General features: G+C 36.7%; 1 protein-coding gene across 1 annotated transcript in view; it reads left to right on the forward strand.

The window, feature by feature from the left end:
- Window positions 1–3497: 3497 nt before the first annotated feature.
- The window catches only part of PRELID2 (PRELI domain containing 2), a 1431605-nt gene continuing 1416366 nt past the window's right edge, over window positions 3498–18736 (forward strand). The window contains exon 1 of the mRNA XM_044064028.1: window positions 3498–3672. Within this exon, the coding sequence (XP_043919963.1) occupies window positions 3598–3672 (75 nt within the window). The 5' untranslated portion in view covers window positions 3498–3597. The remainder of the gene's footprint in view (window positions 3673–18736) is intronic.

Genomic DNA, 18736 nt, shown 5'->3' on the forward strand with positions numbered 1-18736 from the left:
AGTTCATGGCTGAGATTTGCCTTATTAAAATCCTCCAGAATAATCAGAAGGGAGTTTGGATAGTTATCCGCCAAGCAGATTATCAGATCAGACAGTTTTTGTAGTGCCGCCAGGGTTGCCAGACGTCCTTATTTTGGTGGGATTGTCCCGACTTTAACAGAGAAATCCTGGGTCCCGCTCTTACATGTGAAAATCCTAATACCATTGAGTTCCTCTGATTCCATCCTGTTCCTCTACTCCAGCTTGTCTCCAAGATGCGAGTTTGTGTAACTTCCTGAATGTTGCCTGTGCACTTGCCTTGTAGTTTGTACGTACATATGTAGCATTGTCATTATATGTTTCTCGTCATGCTGTGTGTGGACGGACGTGAGTCATGGTGGCCGTAGCTGCATATTTATTGCTTCTTTTCTTAAAGACGTTTGATACATATTTTGGGTAAGTCAATGGTTATTATTACTTTTGGAGTGGAACGTGTTCCGTTTTCAAAACTGGAGTGCTATCACTTTGTGTTTTACATTGATCTGTCAAAGTGGTGAAGATTTGAATGATATAATCTAGGCTAGTTGAGCAGACGAAGATTGACAGAAACTTGTCCAAATATACACTGCATTCTGAGTCTGAGTATAAAGGCAGGCAATGGAGTTACATACATTGAATTCCTGTTTTTTCAGGCAGCAAAAGTAAAGTTTCTTCAAGCTCACGTATTTATTATCTGGTGGTTTAAACACTGTAAACCCTACTGTACTCATAAGAAGTCTGTAAAATCTGCAAGGAGATTCCTTCCACATACATGCATTTTACTGTTACATGAATCAGCTAAGCAAAGGCAAAATAACAAATTGGAAGTTAATTTATTCTTCACTGAGTTAATTTATTCTTCATTGAGTAGTAAATCTAGATCGGCTGCAAACAATAAGCAGGTTTAAAATGCATTTTTTTGTGATTATGGCTCTTTGTATTATTTGCTGCACTATACCAGAAGTTGTAGCCTGGATGGGTAAACAGTCCATAATCCAATTATTATTAGAATCTGTACTTATTTCTACAAGGAAGCTGTCTCTACAGATAAAAACAGAAGATACCAACAGAATAATACACTTAATAGCTTAAAATGACTACACAGAGATTGTATTGGGCATACCAATCCTATATTGACTCAAGCAATACCAGTTAATAATGTACAAAAACAATGGTATTGATAATGCCTATCCAATAAATTCAGAAAACTAACAGTATTAACAAACTAAATGTAATGATCAATTCCATCAGCAGTTTTATTTACATTTCAATACCTTTCCTGTCTGAGCTATTTCCAGGAGCAGTAATGACTTTTTCTGAGCCTTGCAGGTTTGACAACTGGAATTGCAGAACTTCAAACACTGCAGTTTCTCTAGGCATTTGCAGTAGATCTTTATTATTAATTATTATTTATTATTAATAATACAATTATGTATACACTTTTTTCGTGGTCACATTTATAAGTCTAATTTGGCTCAATTTGTTGTTTTGTTTCTTCAAGTAAACTTTCACAAGAAGCCTTTACCAGTCAATTACACACCGCAGCTTAACCGACTCTGGGATCACTAGTCTGTAAGAGCAGCTGGTGATCCTGATACATTCTACTAAATTTAGCCTGTTCATTACTATGTTTTCTTTTTGAAAGTTTAAATGCATTACTCTAGAGAGGTTCATGCTTGTTTTCAATACGTTTCACTATTGCCAAGCTTTTTTTTATTTTTACAAAATACTACGTCTTTACAATTATTATAATAAGTGTGTGTGTGTGTGTGTGTGTGTGTGTGTGTGTGTATGTCTTTGGGCATATGTGTGTGTGGCAAGTTCTTACAGAGTTCCTGGAACAAAAAATGGGCTATACTGGCTTCTGCCTAGACAAAGGAATGTCTAGATCCCATTCTGCCAGAACAAATGGGACAATGGGCAAAAGTAGAGAGGTCACTGGACAAGGGCCTGGGGAGGGAAAAGAAAAAAAAGTCCCTTTAATTCCAATTGCATGCCATCCAGTCATGTCTTGTAACTTTGCAGCAGATTGAATTGTTAACTAGTTCTGTTTAAAAATTATCTTGTGGTCCTAGAAATTCAACATTTAAGGGTGTTAAGCATAAGCAGTTTTTCTCTGTAATAAGCAGTTCACTTCTTAACCTTGCTTGCATCCTGTAAATTTGTTGTGATATATTTATATTATTATGCTTAACTGCTTAAGTCAATACTATATTTATGTATAGACTTCTTGGAAAAGCAGACCTCTTGTGCAGTCTCAGACATGATGCGTCATTAAAATGTTACTAGTAGCAACACTGGAAAATGACAGAATTGCATTTTCCTGATTTGAAATGGGCATGCTGTTTAGCAGCTCCAAGTAGAAATTATGTAGTGACTCAATGTGTATTTAGGTTTGAAGTTTAGTAAACTTGCTCAGAAGTATTTTTCAGGGTAAATGTGTATCTACTTGATTTAGTGCTATGCTGTTAGATGGTAAAATGCTGTTCTAATTTGTATTTAACTTGAAAAGTAGTTATCTTAGTTAATGCTTTGTGCTTGAACTGCTGAGCATATCACTGATTTTTTTTCTTTGCTTTTAAATTAATGTTAGTAGGAGTTAGCGTAACAATATGCTCACCAGAAATGAAAAAGAAGCTACATAGAAAGCCACATGTGCTGGATGATGGATCATAGATTAGTACTAGGCTAACTGCCCTTGCAAGCCATTTTAAGCCTAGCCAATTATCCCGTGTGAGACTCAAACCCTGCACCTTGTGTTTGTTATCATAGGTTCATAGGTAGGTACTAGGCTATCGGCCCAAGGGCTTATGTAAGCCTAGCCAACAAGGTTCCCTGGCTTACGTCACCCAAGAAAGTTATCATCATTAACTCGTAAATCATTATTATTGTGTGAGCATTCTGTATAATTATTTGCATATATGTGGTTTGATTAATACATGTTTATAATTAGAATTTAACAGAAATGTTTAAAAGGTAGCTAATCAATATGTGACTATATGTATAATAACTGTGATTCCTGCTTCTGTCCATTCAAGTGTACTATTGTATTGTTGTTTTCATTATTCTTGTGTGAGCATTCTGTTCAGAAGGTATCTAATCAAGCGTAGAATAACTGTGACTTCTTTTTTTTTGCTCACTTACTGTCCCTATCTGTCCATTCAGAAATCTGTCAACATTTAGTGCTGCCCTCACACAGGCAGATAGATAATATGAATGTAGGTATATACACACACACATGTATATATAGAGCTATAGTTATAACAACATGTATGTATCTAGTGTGTGTACATACACATCTACATGCATATATTTATGAATTTATATATATATATATATATATATATATATATATATATATATATATTAGACATACACTAGCCGTAAGTTATACAGCTATAGTATCATGTTACGTCCTTTGTGCGTTGGTGACGCCCAATAAAGTTATTTCACAATATTCAAAAGTATGGTGGCTTTGTAGGAGTGTAGATTTTGTAAAATGTTTGCATTTCATGTGCTGCAGACTTTGTAATAGTCTTGTATTGCGATATTTCTACGTGTTGGCGTTTGTGTTTAGAAATGGTTATTACAGTGGAATTGAGAAAATTATATAAATACCCTTTCGAGACTGTTGTAGATAGCCATTTGAACAAGGTAATGCAACTATATTAATTATTTTACACTTACTGCATTTTAGTAGCTACCTGGGGCGGGAGGGTTTTTACAGGAAAGTTTTGCATTACAACCACTTGATTAAATCTCGGCGAGTGGCTTGTGTTTGTTACAAAGTCTTTTGGGACCCGGTCATACAAGTTCATTCACTCCTGGAAGTATTTTTTTTTTGGGGGGGGGGGGGGGGGGGGGGTGCTACAGTTCCAACTGTTTCATACCCAGGTAGAACTGTTATCCTGCAGCGCCTATGTTTGTAGAAGTTGCGTAACGTAAGGTTTTCAGTTTTACCTGTTGAAAACAGATTGCTGTACTTATAACGTTACAAATATAAATATAGCCTGGGAGGAAAACACTAAGCGGTTTGTAATTTATCACGTGCTGCATAACGTAGAACCTTTCCGGAAAAAGGCTGACCCTGTTTTAAAGTTTATTCTTTCCTTTCAACTGTCGTCGATTTTGACACAATTTTTAGTTATATCCTTTGTAATCCTGATTTAAAAGGTGGTGAATTACATTTAATAAAACATGATAATGATTAGAGTCATAGACTTCTTACTTCAGAAAATATACTTTAATCCACATTCTCTTATTCCGTAAATGGTCTCAAGGTAGTGTGTTAATATAATTGTAGAGCGTCTATGATAATTTCAGTATACTGCGGTAGCGTTGTCGTCTCACAGTTAGACGTTGAACGTTCGATTCTCAGTTAGAACTTCTTATGCGTCTCGACATGAGTTACTGGGCGTTCTTTCGCTGAAGGTTGTGCGTTAGGTCCAGCAAGCCAGCACGTAAAACTCTACTGCCAATCAGCGACCCCTAACCGGGAAAGGCCGAAAGGCAGTTATGATGATTTCACTATTCCTCCAAGGATTTTGTTGAGATTTGCACTGGTTGAGAGCTACATGTTTTGAAACAGTTTGCCTTTTTACGAAGACCTGTGAGACAGCGTCGATAATAATGCACTTAATATTTTAGGGTTGCCACCTTTTTAAATGCCCAAAGTGGGACATTTTTGGTATAAACGTCAGATTTTGCAGGCTGAAACATACCCACGGCCAGTGCAAAGGACAGAACTTCACTTTTTTGCATAAATAAAAGCTTATTCTTATAGCCTTTTAGTTGCTTATTCTGTTTCTTATAACATTTAGGTGTCTGCAGATGCATAATAACTGTTTTATGCAACTATTACATAAAATATATGAAATAATCTTGTCCTAAAATTTCAGGACATTTGCCATTTTTTACAATTTTTTGGCAGGACACAACTGCCCAAAGTGGGACAGGTGGTAACTCTATAATATTTACCAAGTTATAATCGGGCAAAACTCCGTATTGTCACAGGAGAGATAAGCCATTCACTTTCGTATAGCCAGTTTACAGTATCAGAGGCCTTTTTCTACCAATGCTTTAGTCTTGCAAGTGGACATACTTGGATAAAGCCTAAAAAAGGTTCGTAAATAGGGACAGATGTTAAATATTGCTGTTTGTAAAAAGTTGCTAGAATAACAAGTTTTGTGTTAGCATGCATTCATTGGATATAGATTCTGAAATTTAAATATTAGTGACTTCGGTGCACATTGATTTGTCAGAAAATCACAAGTTTTGTGAGGAACCAGACCAAAAACGTGACCCAAAAAAATCTGGACATTCTGTGAAAATGTGGAGAATTGAGTGGTATGTTAGTTGGGCTGGCATGGGGCGCGGGAATTTATAACCTGTTTCTAGTTTACCTGTTCTATCCAGGGCACTATCTCAACGTGCCTACTAAATTGTATTTCCAAATCAAAGTAGCCCACAGATCCAGCAATACCAATTGCACAACACATGGGAATGACTTACTTTTTAAAGGAAAAGCAAGGAGGAAGTCGTCTGCTGTAGAATGTATTAGTAATTAATACCAGGGTTGCTTCACACACTCCCATTTATGTAGCTGTGAGGTAAGCAAGTACAGCTGTTCAGAGAAAAAAAACACACCTTACTGCCAATAGATAATATAATAATAGAACTAAACAGAGCAAACTTAATTAGTAACCTGGCTCTAAAGTCATGGTGCCGTCTGTCCACCAACGTAGCTACATCATAATATTTTCTTAACACCCACACATTTAAAGCATATAAATACTGAACTTTTGAGTTCTCCAGTGGAAAAAGAACACAATAAGACATTAAAACAAATTGTTGAATCATTTAGGAAGAGGGCATTGTATCTTGTTTTAAGCACTTAAGATTGGACAGATATTTTGACATTTCAAAGAACTATATGGCTTCAGCTTTTTAAAAGATGGCACGTCTTCTAGTTTAGGTAAAGTAACTACACAATTCAGCAACTGAATGTTAAGTGACTAAGTTGTTTCTTGTGAATGGTGAATGATAGAATCAGCGGGAATGTTGGTATATTAAAGGCACACATCATACACATGGATTTATATTCTTCTACTGCACACAGTAAAGAAAAACTGCCAGTAGATTTCTTCAGACAGAAGATGGACAAGTGTAGCTTATAGAATGGTTTTATGTTAACAGTGTACCATTTCCACTTGAGATGGAAAGCTTTAAAGCTGTAAAGCATTTCAGGTACATTTATGAGCTACTCTGACACTGACATAGAGAAACAGTTGCAGTAGATGAAAAATCATTAGAATTTGGGGGCTATACTTATTGAAACTTGACAGAAATGAGAACAGAATCAATATGCATACCAACAAATCAGTTTCAAATGTCAAAAACACGACTTGCAAAAAGAAAAATGTATATGATTGTGAACATTTCCCTGGGATGCTGCGGTGGTATGGCAGTAGCGTTGTTACCTCACAGCAAAATGTTCTCCTGTTCGAATCTCTGCTGGGCTTGGGAGTGCCTTCTGTGCGGAGTCTGCATGTCCTCCCCGCGGTTGGGAGTTCTGCTGTGGCGACCCCTTACCGGGAAAAGCCGAAAGACAAACAACATGTTGTGACAATTTTACAGTGATCACAGGACAAGATTCGGAAACATAGTGCACACTGCATATGGTGGTAGACTGCAATGAGTATGTGAAACATTTATTGCATACCACAAGCAACAGTAGTTTGTAGTAAAACATGCAATTTAACAGCAAACATCTTACATGTTCACAGTTCAGAAAAAAAAAATACTTCACATATTAAGTTCAGCCATATGTCTGCAGTTACTACTCCAAAAATCAGGGCTACTGTTCTTGTATACAGAGTCATTTTCAAAGTAATGTCAATGCATTAATTCATTATCATGTCCTCTAATATGAATCATCATGTATGTTTTGCCTTTTACTGCACACATACAGTATGTACTTTTAAACAAAAAAGTTGCTTTTCTATCAGTGCCACATGTTGTGTATAAACGAAAATCGAAGAGTGGAAAGTGCTTGCAGTAAACAAACAACAAAAAAAGAAGCACAAAGAATCCATACCGGTTGTAGCACTCAACAGTTATTTAATGAACACACAAACTGACATCCAAGATTACCTGAACTGTAATTGTCATTCATGTTTTTGTTTTTATTTTGTTCTTCCTGATTCCTCTCTAAAGTTAATCTCCTCTTGTTTCCCTAGTATGGGGGCAAATCTACCATTTCTTCCTGCCAATACTTCTTTATACATTTGGTCAAAAAGTTCTACAGGGTAACTCCTGTCAATAAACAACCCTTTTAAATATTCACATTCTTTGTAAAAAAAAAATCACATCATTAGAGATCATTCTACTCGCACTAATTGACCCTTTATAACCCCCTTCTTTTGGTGGGGTGGATGGGTGCTTGTGTAGTGTAAGTAAGAATTTGAAAAGGTATAATTACGAAATATTTTGGATGTGAAACTACCATCTGACTTTTGTATGTTAACATCCAAATAATTCAATTGATCAAAACAAAATTTATGTGTAAATTTTAAAAATGTGGTAGTCTCATTAATATATTCTACAAAACTTTCAAAAGTAATTTCATTGTCAACCCATAAAAAACATAAGTCATCTAAAAACCTACCATAAAAATTCCAAAAACATCTGTAGTCTGAATTTAAAATGTACTTATTTTCCCAATATGCCATTATAATATTTGCATAAGTGGGCGCATAGTGTGCAGCCATTGCCACTCCACTTAGTTGCTTGTAGTATTCTCCCTAAAAAAAAATAAAATTGTTCTTTAAAAACTAATTCCATCAGTACTAAAACTGTTCTAAATTCGTTGAAGGTAATTTCTTTATATCCAACCAGCATTTCTTCAAACCAACCTAAGCCTGTATCGTGTGGTATGCAAGTAAACAAATCTATAACATCCAGGGTTGCAAAGCCCACTTTTTCTGTATATAGTGTGCTATCCAACTTCCTCAAAAAGTCCCATGAGTCCTTAAGTATGTTTGTGTTGTCTGTAACTAGTTTTTTAATCTTTTTATCCACATATTTTGCCAATGGAGCTGTTACTGACCCTTCTGCAGAAACTATAGGCCTAAGAGGGGGATCGCCCATGTCTTTGTGTATCTTTGGAATACCATATATTGATGGTATTTAGACTTTTCAACATGCAAAAAGTTATACGTCTCCATGTCTACTAGTCCATCAATCAATAAGTCATTCAGAACTATGTATATTTTTTGTAAGCTGTATTTATTTCATTTATTGATGTTCTAACGTATTTGTTTGTATCACTAAGGATATTCAACATTTTGCCTTCGTAGGTAATGTAGTCCATTAACACAACACCCCCACCTTTGTCAGGTTTCATAACCCTCAAATTTCTGTTTGTTTAAAATTTCTCTTTCTGCTAGGGTCATGTTAGACTGTACATTGTGGTGTTTCAAAGTTTTTCTCAACCCACTTTCTACTGCCAGTTCAAAATTCTGCAACTGCAGGTGTAGGGGTGGGTTAAAAATGCTTTTTCTTACCAACTTACTTTCATAGTTCTGAATGACTTTTTGATTGATGGACTAAGACATGGGGACGTATAACTTTCTGCATGTTGAAAAGCTTATCCAACCTAGCAAAGCCTGCTATGGAAAAGGAATCCAGCTTGTACTGCTTTGTAAATATGTGGACAGAGGACCAAATTTCTTCCTCTAGAAGGCTTCTACGGTCCACCCTTTTCCAGTATGCCATTGGACAAGCTAAGGCTCTACTAGAATGTACTGTAACACTGCCTGGACTAGATTTTCCATGGTCTGCTAATGATTGGCATCACCCTGGAATATACCCCTTTGCATTTTTACCACTGGGATAATAATTTGCCCTTTGTCATGACTTAATTATAAAGTGGTTTGCCACTGTTTCATGGTCACTGTAGTGTAATAGTAGTAGGAGCAATAGGTTTTGTATAAAATAATTTATAGTCGTATTTAGATATGCTAATGATTCATGTAACTCCACATGAATTGCAGTAGTCAATTCTGGGCACATTGTGGGTGCTACGAAACGTACTTTTTGCTAATATCAAAGACTGAAACAATAGTAATTTCCATGAATTTTAATCATAGCCTGAGTTAGGAATGGGGTCCATTCCAGTCATGGTATTAGAAATCCAAAAGACTTGAAATTTTTTCATAGCGACAGGGTCACTGCGCACAAACCCCTCTCATGCTGAAAGTTGTTTCACAGTTCTCATTGAATCTTTCTATCCAGATTCAAAAAGCAGTGGAGAAAGAATTCTTTAAACTTTGAATGTGCATAGGCAACTCATTTACTGTCTTGACTGAACAAAGTTCTTCAGGAAACTTAACCAGACATTTATTTCCTATTTTGTGACTTACAAAAGGTCATTCCATGTGTAAACATACTATTTTCAGGTGGTTGTCTTCTGCTTTTTGTTTCTCTCACCATGGAAAATCTATTCCAGGCAGTGTTACAGTACATTCTAGTAGAGCCTTAGCTTATCCAATGGCAAACTGGAAAAGGGTGGACCGTAGAAGCCTTCTAGAGGAAGAAATTTGGTCCTCTGTCCATATATTTACAAAGCAGTACAAGCTGGATTCCTTTTCCAGAGCAGGCTTTGCTAGGTTGGATAAGCTATGGTGGTCTACCTCTAGGCAACCACCTGTAATCCCGCTTCTTGTATACAGCTCTTGTGGTATATACTGTTAGATTTTATTTATATTTTTATTTGTTGGATGAGCTCCCCATTTTTGTTTAAATATTTTCAGGACTTTCTTGTTCCTAGTCACTTTTGTTTTATAGTTCCCCAAAAAAGGGTGTAGCCTGTAAACAGACAGGGTGCTTTTGGCAGGATACAACCCATATCCTACTGCAGCAATTAAGAATTCAAATATCTACTGCTATGGGTATGTACATCTTACATAACTAGACTTTCTTTCTCCATCGCTGTACTCTCCCAGCCACATCTTTCTACAGGGTACCTTACCCTATGCAGATTAACTATATATATATATATATATGCACACACACTTTGCTTATAATCATATAGTAGAGAACTAGAGACTCTGGAAATCAAAATTAGGATTACAGGATAAAGCAGTTTAGGATCTTGTAGGTTTAATCCTATGCACTAAAACAGCTAGACAAGTCTTCATATGCACTGGAGTAAATGAGTAACATAGATGACTACTACTATTGTAAAGAGGAGAAACTTTTCCCTTGTGCCAATTTCACATCTCATGCTTGTGTGTGTCACCTGGCATCTCTATTTTGATCATCCATTAAAGGATGAATGCCTTTTCAGTATCTTTTTATCATGTGTACTGTGGTTGGCTGATATTATTTTACAATCTGTTTGGCTGAAATTGGCTTGACTTGGGGAGAGGAGGGTACATATTGATGTAATTTTGATTTCCAGCTAAGATGACTTTGTCCCATAATGCATTGTGCATTCTCCACAGTAGGGCATTTTTATTTCCATCATTATTCCTTCAATCTGTTCTTACTTTCTACTAGTTGAGGAGTTCTTTGAATTTCTGATTTCTTTGGGTGAAATGGCAGTTCATTTTATTTCAGTTGCTTACTTTTATTTTGTCCTAAACAGTGTTTTGGGCTTCTACTTATGATGTTTTATGCAGTAGTTAAGTTAGTCCTTTTGTAAAGAACAAGAATCTCTTAACTCTGAGCATTTCCACTTACAAACTAGAGGTGTTTGACTTCCTCTGTTTCATGCAAGAGTTACCCAGTCATAATAAGAGCAGGCTGTCTGTATTCTAGGAAGTATGCACCCTCTCATCAGCTTCTGTGCTGTGATGTAACAGATATGCAAGTACGCTTCCATTTCTAGAAGCAGCAGCTTTTATGGCCTCTAGAGAAGGGGAAAGAAGGTAGTGCTACAAACACTTTGCTGCGTGTACTTTTCCAGGGCTAGACATTTAAAATTTAGTGGACAGTGTTGTGCAGGAGCCAGTGAAGCAGATTTCTAAAGAAAGCAGAGTGAGATGTCATGCTTTCATGCCTAACATGATGTTCGCTGAGGAGGAAACAAAGAAGTAGGCAGTAAAGCATACTTTGTTTGTTAGTCACACATGAGAGAAGTACAAACAGAATACTATAAGCAGTGAGGTACGTATACCATGTGTGTGCAGTAGCTTGGAGAATTCCCTTTTCTCTTGATCTTGGCATTAGTATATATAAGTAGTGGGAGTATGGGGCTGTGGAGGGGGGCAACCCATTTGCAAAGTCACTTTTAAAGTATTGGTATTACTTCTGATGTTGAGATTTCATAGAATTGTTATTTTACTTTTAAGTGCCTGTTACTCAACCCTTTCATGTTTAAATATTCCTCCTCTCTTTTTTGTTGTTGCTGTAACAGTCTGAATCTACTTATCAACATGTAATTGCCACTGCTCTGTCTGTCCCTTAAGTATTTCTTTTGTAAACATTGCATGCTGCTGACATTTTCTTGTACAGTTTATGGAATTGTGCTCCATCACCATGTACTGAACTTCTTTTTATCCTCTTCACTATTTCTCCCATGTGTTATTTCCCTTGGCATTCTTTTTGCTCCCAGTGCACTGTAATTAATGATTGCTTCTGCATCCCTTCTTATTTTGTTTAAAGGTTCTTTTGTTTACTTTTTTCATTTGGCTTTGGACACCTCATTTTTATCCACTTTAGTTGGAGTGGTTACGGACATAAAGCCTCTAATGCTGCCATGAGGGTAGTTGACTATTATTCTTTACTCCTATTCTTAATAATTTTGTCAGCCTCCCACTGAGTTTTCTGATTCTGTTTAGTCTTATACTTATAAATGGCCCATCAACATAAATGAGAATTTTGCAGGTCTCCCCTGCCTTTAGCAAGGTTTCACCAGCACCATGTTCTTTCTTAGCACTTCATACACTTTCATTCAACTAAGAGCATTTAAACCTAAGCAGGTTTAATGATGTTTTAAAGCACATAGATGATTTGTTTGTGTCTTTCGGCTTTTCCCGGTTAGGGGTCACCACAGCAGAACTCCGGTCCGCTAATGATTGACAGTAGATTTTTACGTGCTGGCTTGCCGGGCCTAAAGCACAACCTTCAACGAAGGAACGCCCATTCATGCATGTTGCCACACAGAAGACGCTCTAACTGAGAATCGAACGGGCAACGTCTAACTGTGAGGTGACAACGCTACCGCAGCACCACCAATGCAGTATAAAGCACATAGATGATGATAAATGAAAAGACAAAAAAAAATCGTATAGTATGATTACAAAATTTTGTTTTCTGAATAAAGTAATGTTTACACCACCATTCCCAAGTATATCTGCAATTACCATCAAGCTTCCCCTTTGGTAGCTGTATAGACCCAGCCACTCACCTTAAAAGCAAGAGCCTGTTGCCTTGTTTGTTTCCATAGGAGGCGGGAGTTGGGCATCACAAAATTTGCCATCATATACTATGAGAGGTTAGACCTGGAGCAGTTTTCACCTTGACCCAAACCATTATCCTCCCTCCTCATCTAAAATCTTATGTAATAGAATCTGACACTGTAAGTATGTTGTATTATGTTCTTCAAGCACTCTTTCATGCAGTACTACTCATTGAATGCCCATAGTTAAAAGTTGCTGTATTGTGTATTCAAACAGGATGGGCTGATTGGCATATATGCTGTGAGAATGGAATGAAGTTGCATGACTTTGTGGGGTATGGAACGATTGGCTTTACCATTTATTGATTTTTTTTCCTTTCTCTATGAGTGTACAGACTCACATTTGGTATGTGTAAGTAGCAGTGCATATGGCAGGAAGTTGTGACCCCCCCCCCCGAAAAACTGCTTTGTACTTGGTATGTGTAAGTAGCAGTGCATATGGCAGGAAGTTGTATGATTTTCACTGAACAGGCTTTTGTTGGGCTGGACATAGTTGAGTTTGTCTAGCTCCATTAATTAATTAATGCTCCATTAGAACTCCTCTTTTCAACTGTATATATTTTCTTTCATTTTTCTGTCTTTTGTCATTACTCTTGGATTCCTTTTCCTTTCATAGGCTCCTTTTTGTTCACACCTCAAAGATCATATATTTACATTATCCTAATTATATTTCTCTCTTTTTTCTTTCTTTTTCTCTCTTTTTCTCTTTCTTTTTATTTCATTCTCTTTCTTTTTCTTTTTCTCTCTTTCTTTTTTCTTTTTCTTTCTTTTTCTTTCTTTCTTTCTTTTCTCTTTCTTTCTTTTCTTTTTCTCTTTCTTTCTTTCTTTCTTTTTCTTTCTTTTTTTTCTTTCTTTCTTTTTTCTTTCTTTCTTTCTTTTTCTTTCTCTCTCTCTCTCTTTCTCTCTCTCTCTCTCTCTCTCTTTCTCTTTTTCTTTCTCTCTCTTTCTCTCTCTTTCTCTTTTCTTTCTCTCTCATTTCTTTCTCTCTCTTTCACTCTCGCTCTTTCTATCTCTATCTCTCTTTCTCCTTCTCTTTCTCTTTCTCTCTTTCTCTCTCTTTCTTTCTCTTTCTTTCTTTCTTTCTCTCTCTTTCTTTGTTTCTTTCTCTCTCTTTCTTTGTTTCTTTCTCTCTCTCTTTCTCTCTCTTTCTTTCTCTCTCTTTCTTTCTCTCTCTCTTTCTTTCTCTCTCTCTTTCTCTCTCTCTTTCTTTCTCTCTCTTTCTTTCTTTCTCTCTTTCTTTCTCTCTTTCTTTCTTTCTCTCTTTCTTTCTCTCTTTCTTTCTCTCTCTCTTTCTCTCTCTGTCTTTCTCTTTTTCTCTTTCTCTCTCTTTCTCTCTTTCTTTCTTTTACTCTTTCTTTTTTCTTTCTCTTTCTTTCTTTATTTCTTTCTTTCTCTTTCTTTCTTTCTCTCTCTTTCTTTCTCTCTCTCTCTTTCTTTCTTTCTTTCTCTCTTTTTCTCTCTTTCTATTTCTCTCTCTCTTTCTTTCTTTCTTTTTCTTTCTTTCTTTCTATTTCTCTCTCTCTCTTTTTTCCTTTCCTTTCTTTCTCTCTCTTTCTCTCTTTTTCTTTCTCTTTCTCTTTCTCTCCCCCCCCCCCTCTCTCTCTCTCTCTTTCTCTCCTACTCAGGCATCTTAGTTTTCTGTTCCTTTCAGCTTGTTGTCTGCTGCTGTCATATGTACTCTTTCATATTTACCTTACTCGGAATTTCCACAACTTGATTATTCATGTTGTAACCAGTATTGTTGGAAGCCATCTGATTTCATCTTTAAGCATGCACAGTTTCATTAACACCGGAACCCACTCTTTCCGTAGCCCCATAACAGGGACACTTGTCTAAAGTCTCACACCCTCTCTCAGTACCTTGTTTCCACCTTTTCAGCCTCTTCCTCCATGTGCTGTGTCAGTGATATTATCACAACCTTGTTTTTCAGGTTTTCTGACTGTGATAAAATTGTTTATAAAAAGGCTTAGAATATGGTCTGTTAGCTAGAATAGAGAGACTTTTCTTTTTTTTCTGTATTTTACAAGTAGGCGAACTAGACCACTGAGGTCCATTTTCAGTCATAGCCTAGTTAAAATAAAAGAAAAAAAAACAGGGGTTATGGTGTCGTTTTTATCATAACCAGATTATATATTTGAGAAAAGTATTCAGGAAATTCACCATGGGGACACACAACAAATATTTTTTAATTTTAGCTGTTCCGATGCATTACCAGTTAAGAAGAAAACGAGCGTGTCAGCATGAAGTGTATGATGTTAAAAGCTGTTGGCTGAGTAGTGGTGCACATGACCTCTGCTGTTTGTGGTGTAGTAGTTGTAGTGTTATTCATCTTTTAAAGCTGTTAATTGAGTTTCATTGCAGTTCTTTGGTGACTGATTTGTGGCGTACCATGGGATTATCTTTGCTACAATAGTGGGACTCAAATGCAAGGCCCTTACTGTAACAACCAACAACCATGTTACAGTGAAGTTCTTGTATATAAGCATCACAATAACACAATCATAACCCATGTGTTATCTGTTGGAGAAATTTATATTGAGAAGAATTTCTTGATATGCATTTCAAGCATAGCTAGTTAGTGGGTTACTATTCGAGAAACCCAAGTATAATGCTTCGGAGTATGTGGGGCTTTAATTGCTCTGATGTGCTACTGGCTAGAAGAATGTGTAGGAGCAAGAAGTGTTCTACAGGTTTTAAGTTTTGTTAAGTACCTTTCAGACATCAGCAAGGTGCTTACCAAAGTTGTCTTCCCAGTTTTAGGCCATAAAATTGTATAACAGTAAACATGTATGTAATGCCATTAGATTCCTTATAACTCTAACCTCACCTCAGGCCTATCTGAATAGAACAAGTACAGCATAATAAAAAGCTGTATAACACATTTACGTGCTTGTTTTACCTTGCCTTGAAGAAGTAACTTGGCTGTATTCAAGAAAGAACCTAAAGTTGTCATTTAACTGATACAGAATGAGAAAGAGCCCTGTACTCTGTGGGTTGAAATGGAGAAGACTTTAGATGTACATATTAATTCATGTGGGGAGTGACGTGATTTAAGTGCTGACGCAGTGAATTTCAAGTTCTGCTAAAAAGGTCTGTGCTGCGAATTGATAGTACTGAGAGCCCAGTGTGCCCCTATTGCTCGACATATAAAACATTCTCATCCTGCAATCTCCACTTCATCCCACAGTGCATTGCTTTTTCTTGCAACTGTCCAGTACATTCCCATCTCAAAAGCTTTCTGAGCATAAAGAAAAATGGCTTAAGACTGTCTTTCTAAATCTGAAGGATTTTGAGGATTTTTTATTTTCACTCTGTAGTGAGCTGTAACTTTTTTTATTGTCAGTAATTAATCTAATGACACTTTTTTTTTGTAGCAGGTTTATTTGTAATAACTTTGCCACTAAAACCAATACTGCTTGCCAATAGGCACACTTAAATGTTTGATCTGGTTTAAACCTCAGTATGATACAGGCAAGTGCTTTGTGCTTTAATGATGCACCAGACATGTTGAGAAAAGGCACTTGTCAATTTCTTTTTGTGTAAAAAGCCATCTTTTCACAGTGCCTCCTTTTCCTCTCAAGTCCTCCAATTCTTTTGCACCTCAGTTTTCAATGTTCTAAGGAAGATGAAGAGAAACACTTCATCTATAGAATAACATGTAACTGGACACCCTTAAAACACCTTTTTCTTGATGATGCTGTAGATTTCTTTAACACTAAGTGTCTGGCCATACTCAACTACCATGCCCCCACTCGCTCTGTTAGAATTAGAACTAAATCAGCCCCCTGGCTCTCAATAGAAACCAAGCAAAAAATCAATCTCTGAAATAAAATCTGGAAGAAATCTTGCTTAACTAAAAACACAGCTGACTACCAAAACTTCAAACAACTCAGGAATGAGACCAAAAAAGCTATAATGAATGATAAAAAAAAAACTTTTACCTGAAACCTCAGCATACTTACCAAAATAACCCACAAAAGTTCTGGGCAAACATAAGACAATTACTACAGCCTAGTAAACCTGTCACACCCAACCCACAAGACTCTGACATAAGGAACCCCAACGAAATTGCAAATGACTTTAATTCCCTTTTTACCAAAACAATTCAAACCCTAGCCAGTCAACTCTCCAACAAAAACACAAACATATCTAACCATAACTTAAACCCACCTCCCCCATTTCACTTCCAACCTGTCCCAACATCCTACATTCTCTCCCTTATCAAAAAACTCAAACGATGTACTCCCTCTGCAGACCTAATACCCGCAGAATACTTGCAATTAGCAGACAAATCAATAGCCTACCCAATTTCTATACTTATCAACAGAACCATCACTGAGGGATATCTCCCTAAACTTTGGAAAATCTCCCATATTATCCCACTTCATAAGGGTGGTAATTCTACTGAAATCTCTAACTACTGCCCTATAGCCCTACTCTCTCCCTTATCTAAGATAATGGAAAGGTGTATCCACAAGCAACTGCTTGACCACCTTCTCCTAAATAACTTACTCTCTAATACCCAACACGGTTTCAGACCATCCCATAGTACCACCACTGCCCTACTCTCCTTTACAGACACAATCGACAAAAATCGTAACCACAACATCCTTTCCTCTGCACTTTTTTTAGACCTATCCAAAGCTTTTGACATGGTCAACCACCACATACTCATACACATTCTTCAATCTTTGTCACTTGAAACCAAACCTATAAACTGGTTTAAGTCCTACTTAAATAACAGACAACAAGCAGTACTCTGGAACTCCACTCTATCCTCCCAACTACCTGTCAACATTGGCGTTCCCCAAGGGTTCATACTGGGTCCCCTCCTGTTTTCTTTATTTATCAATGACCTCCACCAAGTAGTTCCCCAAGCCACATGCATACAATACGCAGACGATTCTACACTAATTTGCTCAGCCACATCTGTATCTGATCTTCACTCCCTCATACAACACATCTTTAATTCTGTAGAAGATTGGTTTTCCCAACGCTGTCTACTACTTAACCCAAAAAAAAAACTAAACTCCTCCTCTTCATACCTTCCAGCAAATCTCCCCAGTTAGACTTTACTATAACATCTAAAAATGGCACACCTATATCACAAGATCCTACTACCAAACTACTAGGCATTACCATTGACAACAGCCTTAACTTCGATACCAATATAAGCATCACATTGAAAACTATTAACACAAAAATAGGTTCTCTTTACAGAATCAAACCTTTCCTCACTCCAGAATCTAGAACAACTATAGCCCACTCCCACCTTATCTCACCCCTTCTCTATGCCTCTCCCATATTTACTAACTTATCAAAAAAGAATATCTTGAAATTAGAAAACTCCTACCACAACATAGCCAGATTTGCCACAGGCAACCCTTACATAACCCACCACTGTACTAATCTAAAACAACTAGGCTGGCTTGAATTTCAACAGCAACTAAAACTTAATTAACTAGGCATAGCCCATCAAATTCAACAAAACACCTATACTATCTACTCTTATTCACTCCTACCATAACCTAAAGTCCCTAAGATCTGCACACAAACTTCTTGTAAATATTGACAAAGCAAACAACAGGGCCGGAGATTCCCTTTTCTCTAACACTGTTGGTAAAGATTGGAACTTGCTTCCCTCTGAACTTTCTACTATTCCCTCAAAACCTCTCTTCAAAAAGAAACTCAGGCTCTACCTTAAAACACAATGGCTCTGCCCCTGTACTAATCCTGACTAACTTTATTTTCTTGACCCCTGACTAAACCCCTCATCTTTAGAACCCAAAATCTATTCATTTTTTGCATCCACTGATTTACATCTCCTTCTAATTATCTATTCAAAAAAAAAGTGTACATATATAACTGCCATCTTCCTACTTTCCTGTATCCTTTCTCTCTGTACATTATTTATGATAGCATTCTCCATTGTATATCACATGTTAATTTTTTTTATTATTTCTGTCGTTTTCTGTAACTACTGTATGTTTATATGTTACTACTATGCCACAATTTATAATGTTTGAATCTATCTTATTACTTTATATGTATTTAGCAAGATTTTCTATTATGTTTCACTTTAATGTTCGAGTTTGGAGCTTATCTCCCCGGGCCGCCACTGAAAATGGACATATATCCAGCTGGACTAGCCCGTCAACAAATGTAAAATAAAATGAATAAATGATCCTTTGACAGCAGCTGTGAAGCATTTAGAGATGTTTACCCTTTCCCGTAGTCAGATACATGTTTCTAGTT

This window comes from Protopterus annectens, chromosome 2.part2, assembly GCF_019279795.1.
Source record: "Protopterus annectens isolate FY-2018-M chromosome 2.part2, PAN1.0, whole genome shotgun sequence".
Taxonomy (NCBI): domain Eukaryota; kingdom Metazoa; phylum Chordata; order Ceratodontiformes; family Protopteridae; genus Protopterus; species Protopterus annectens.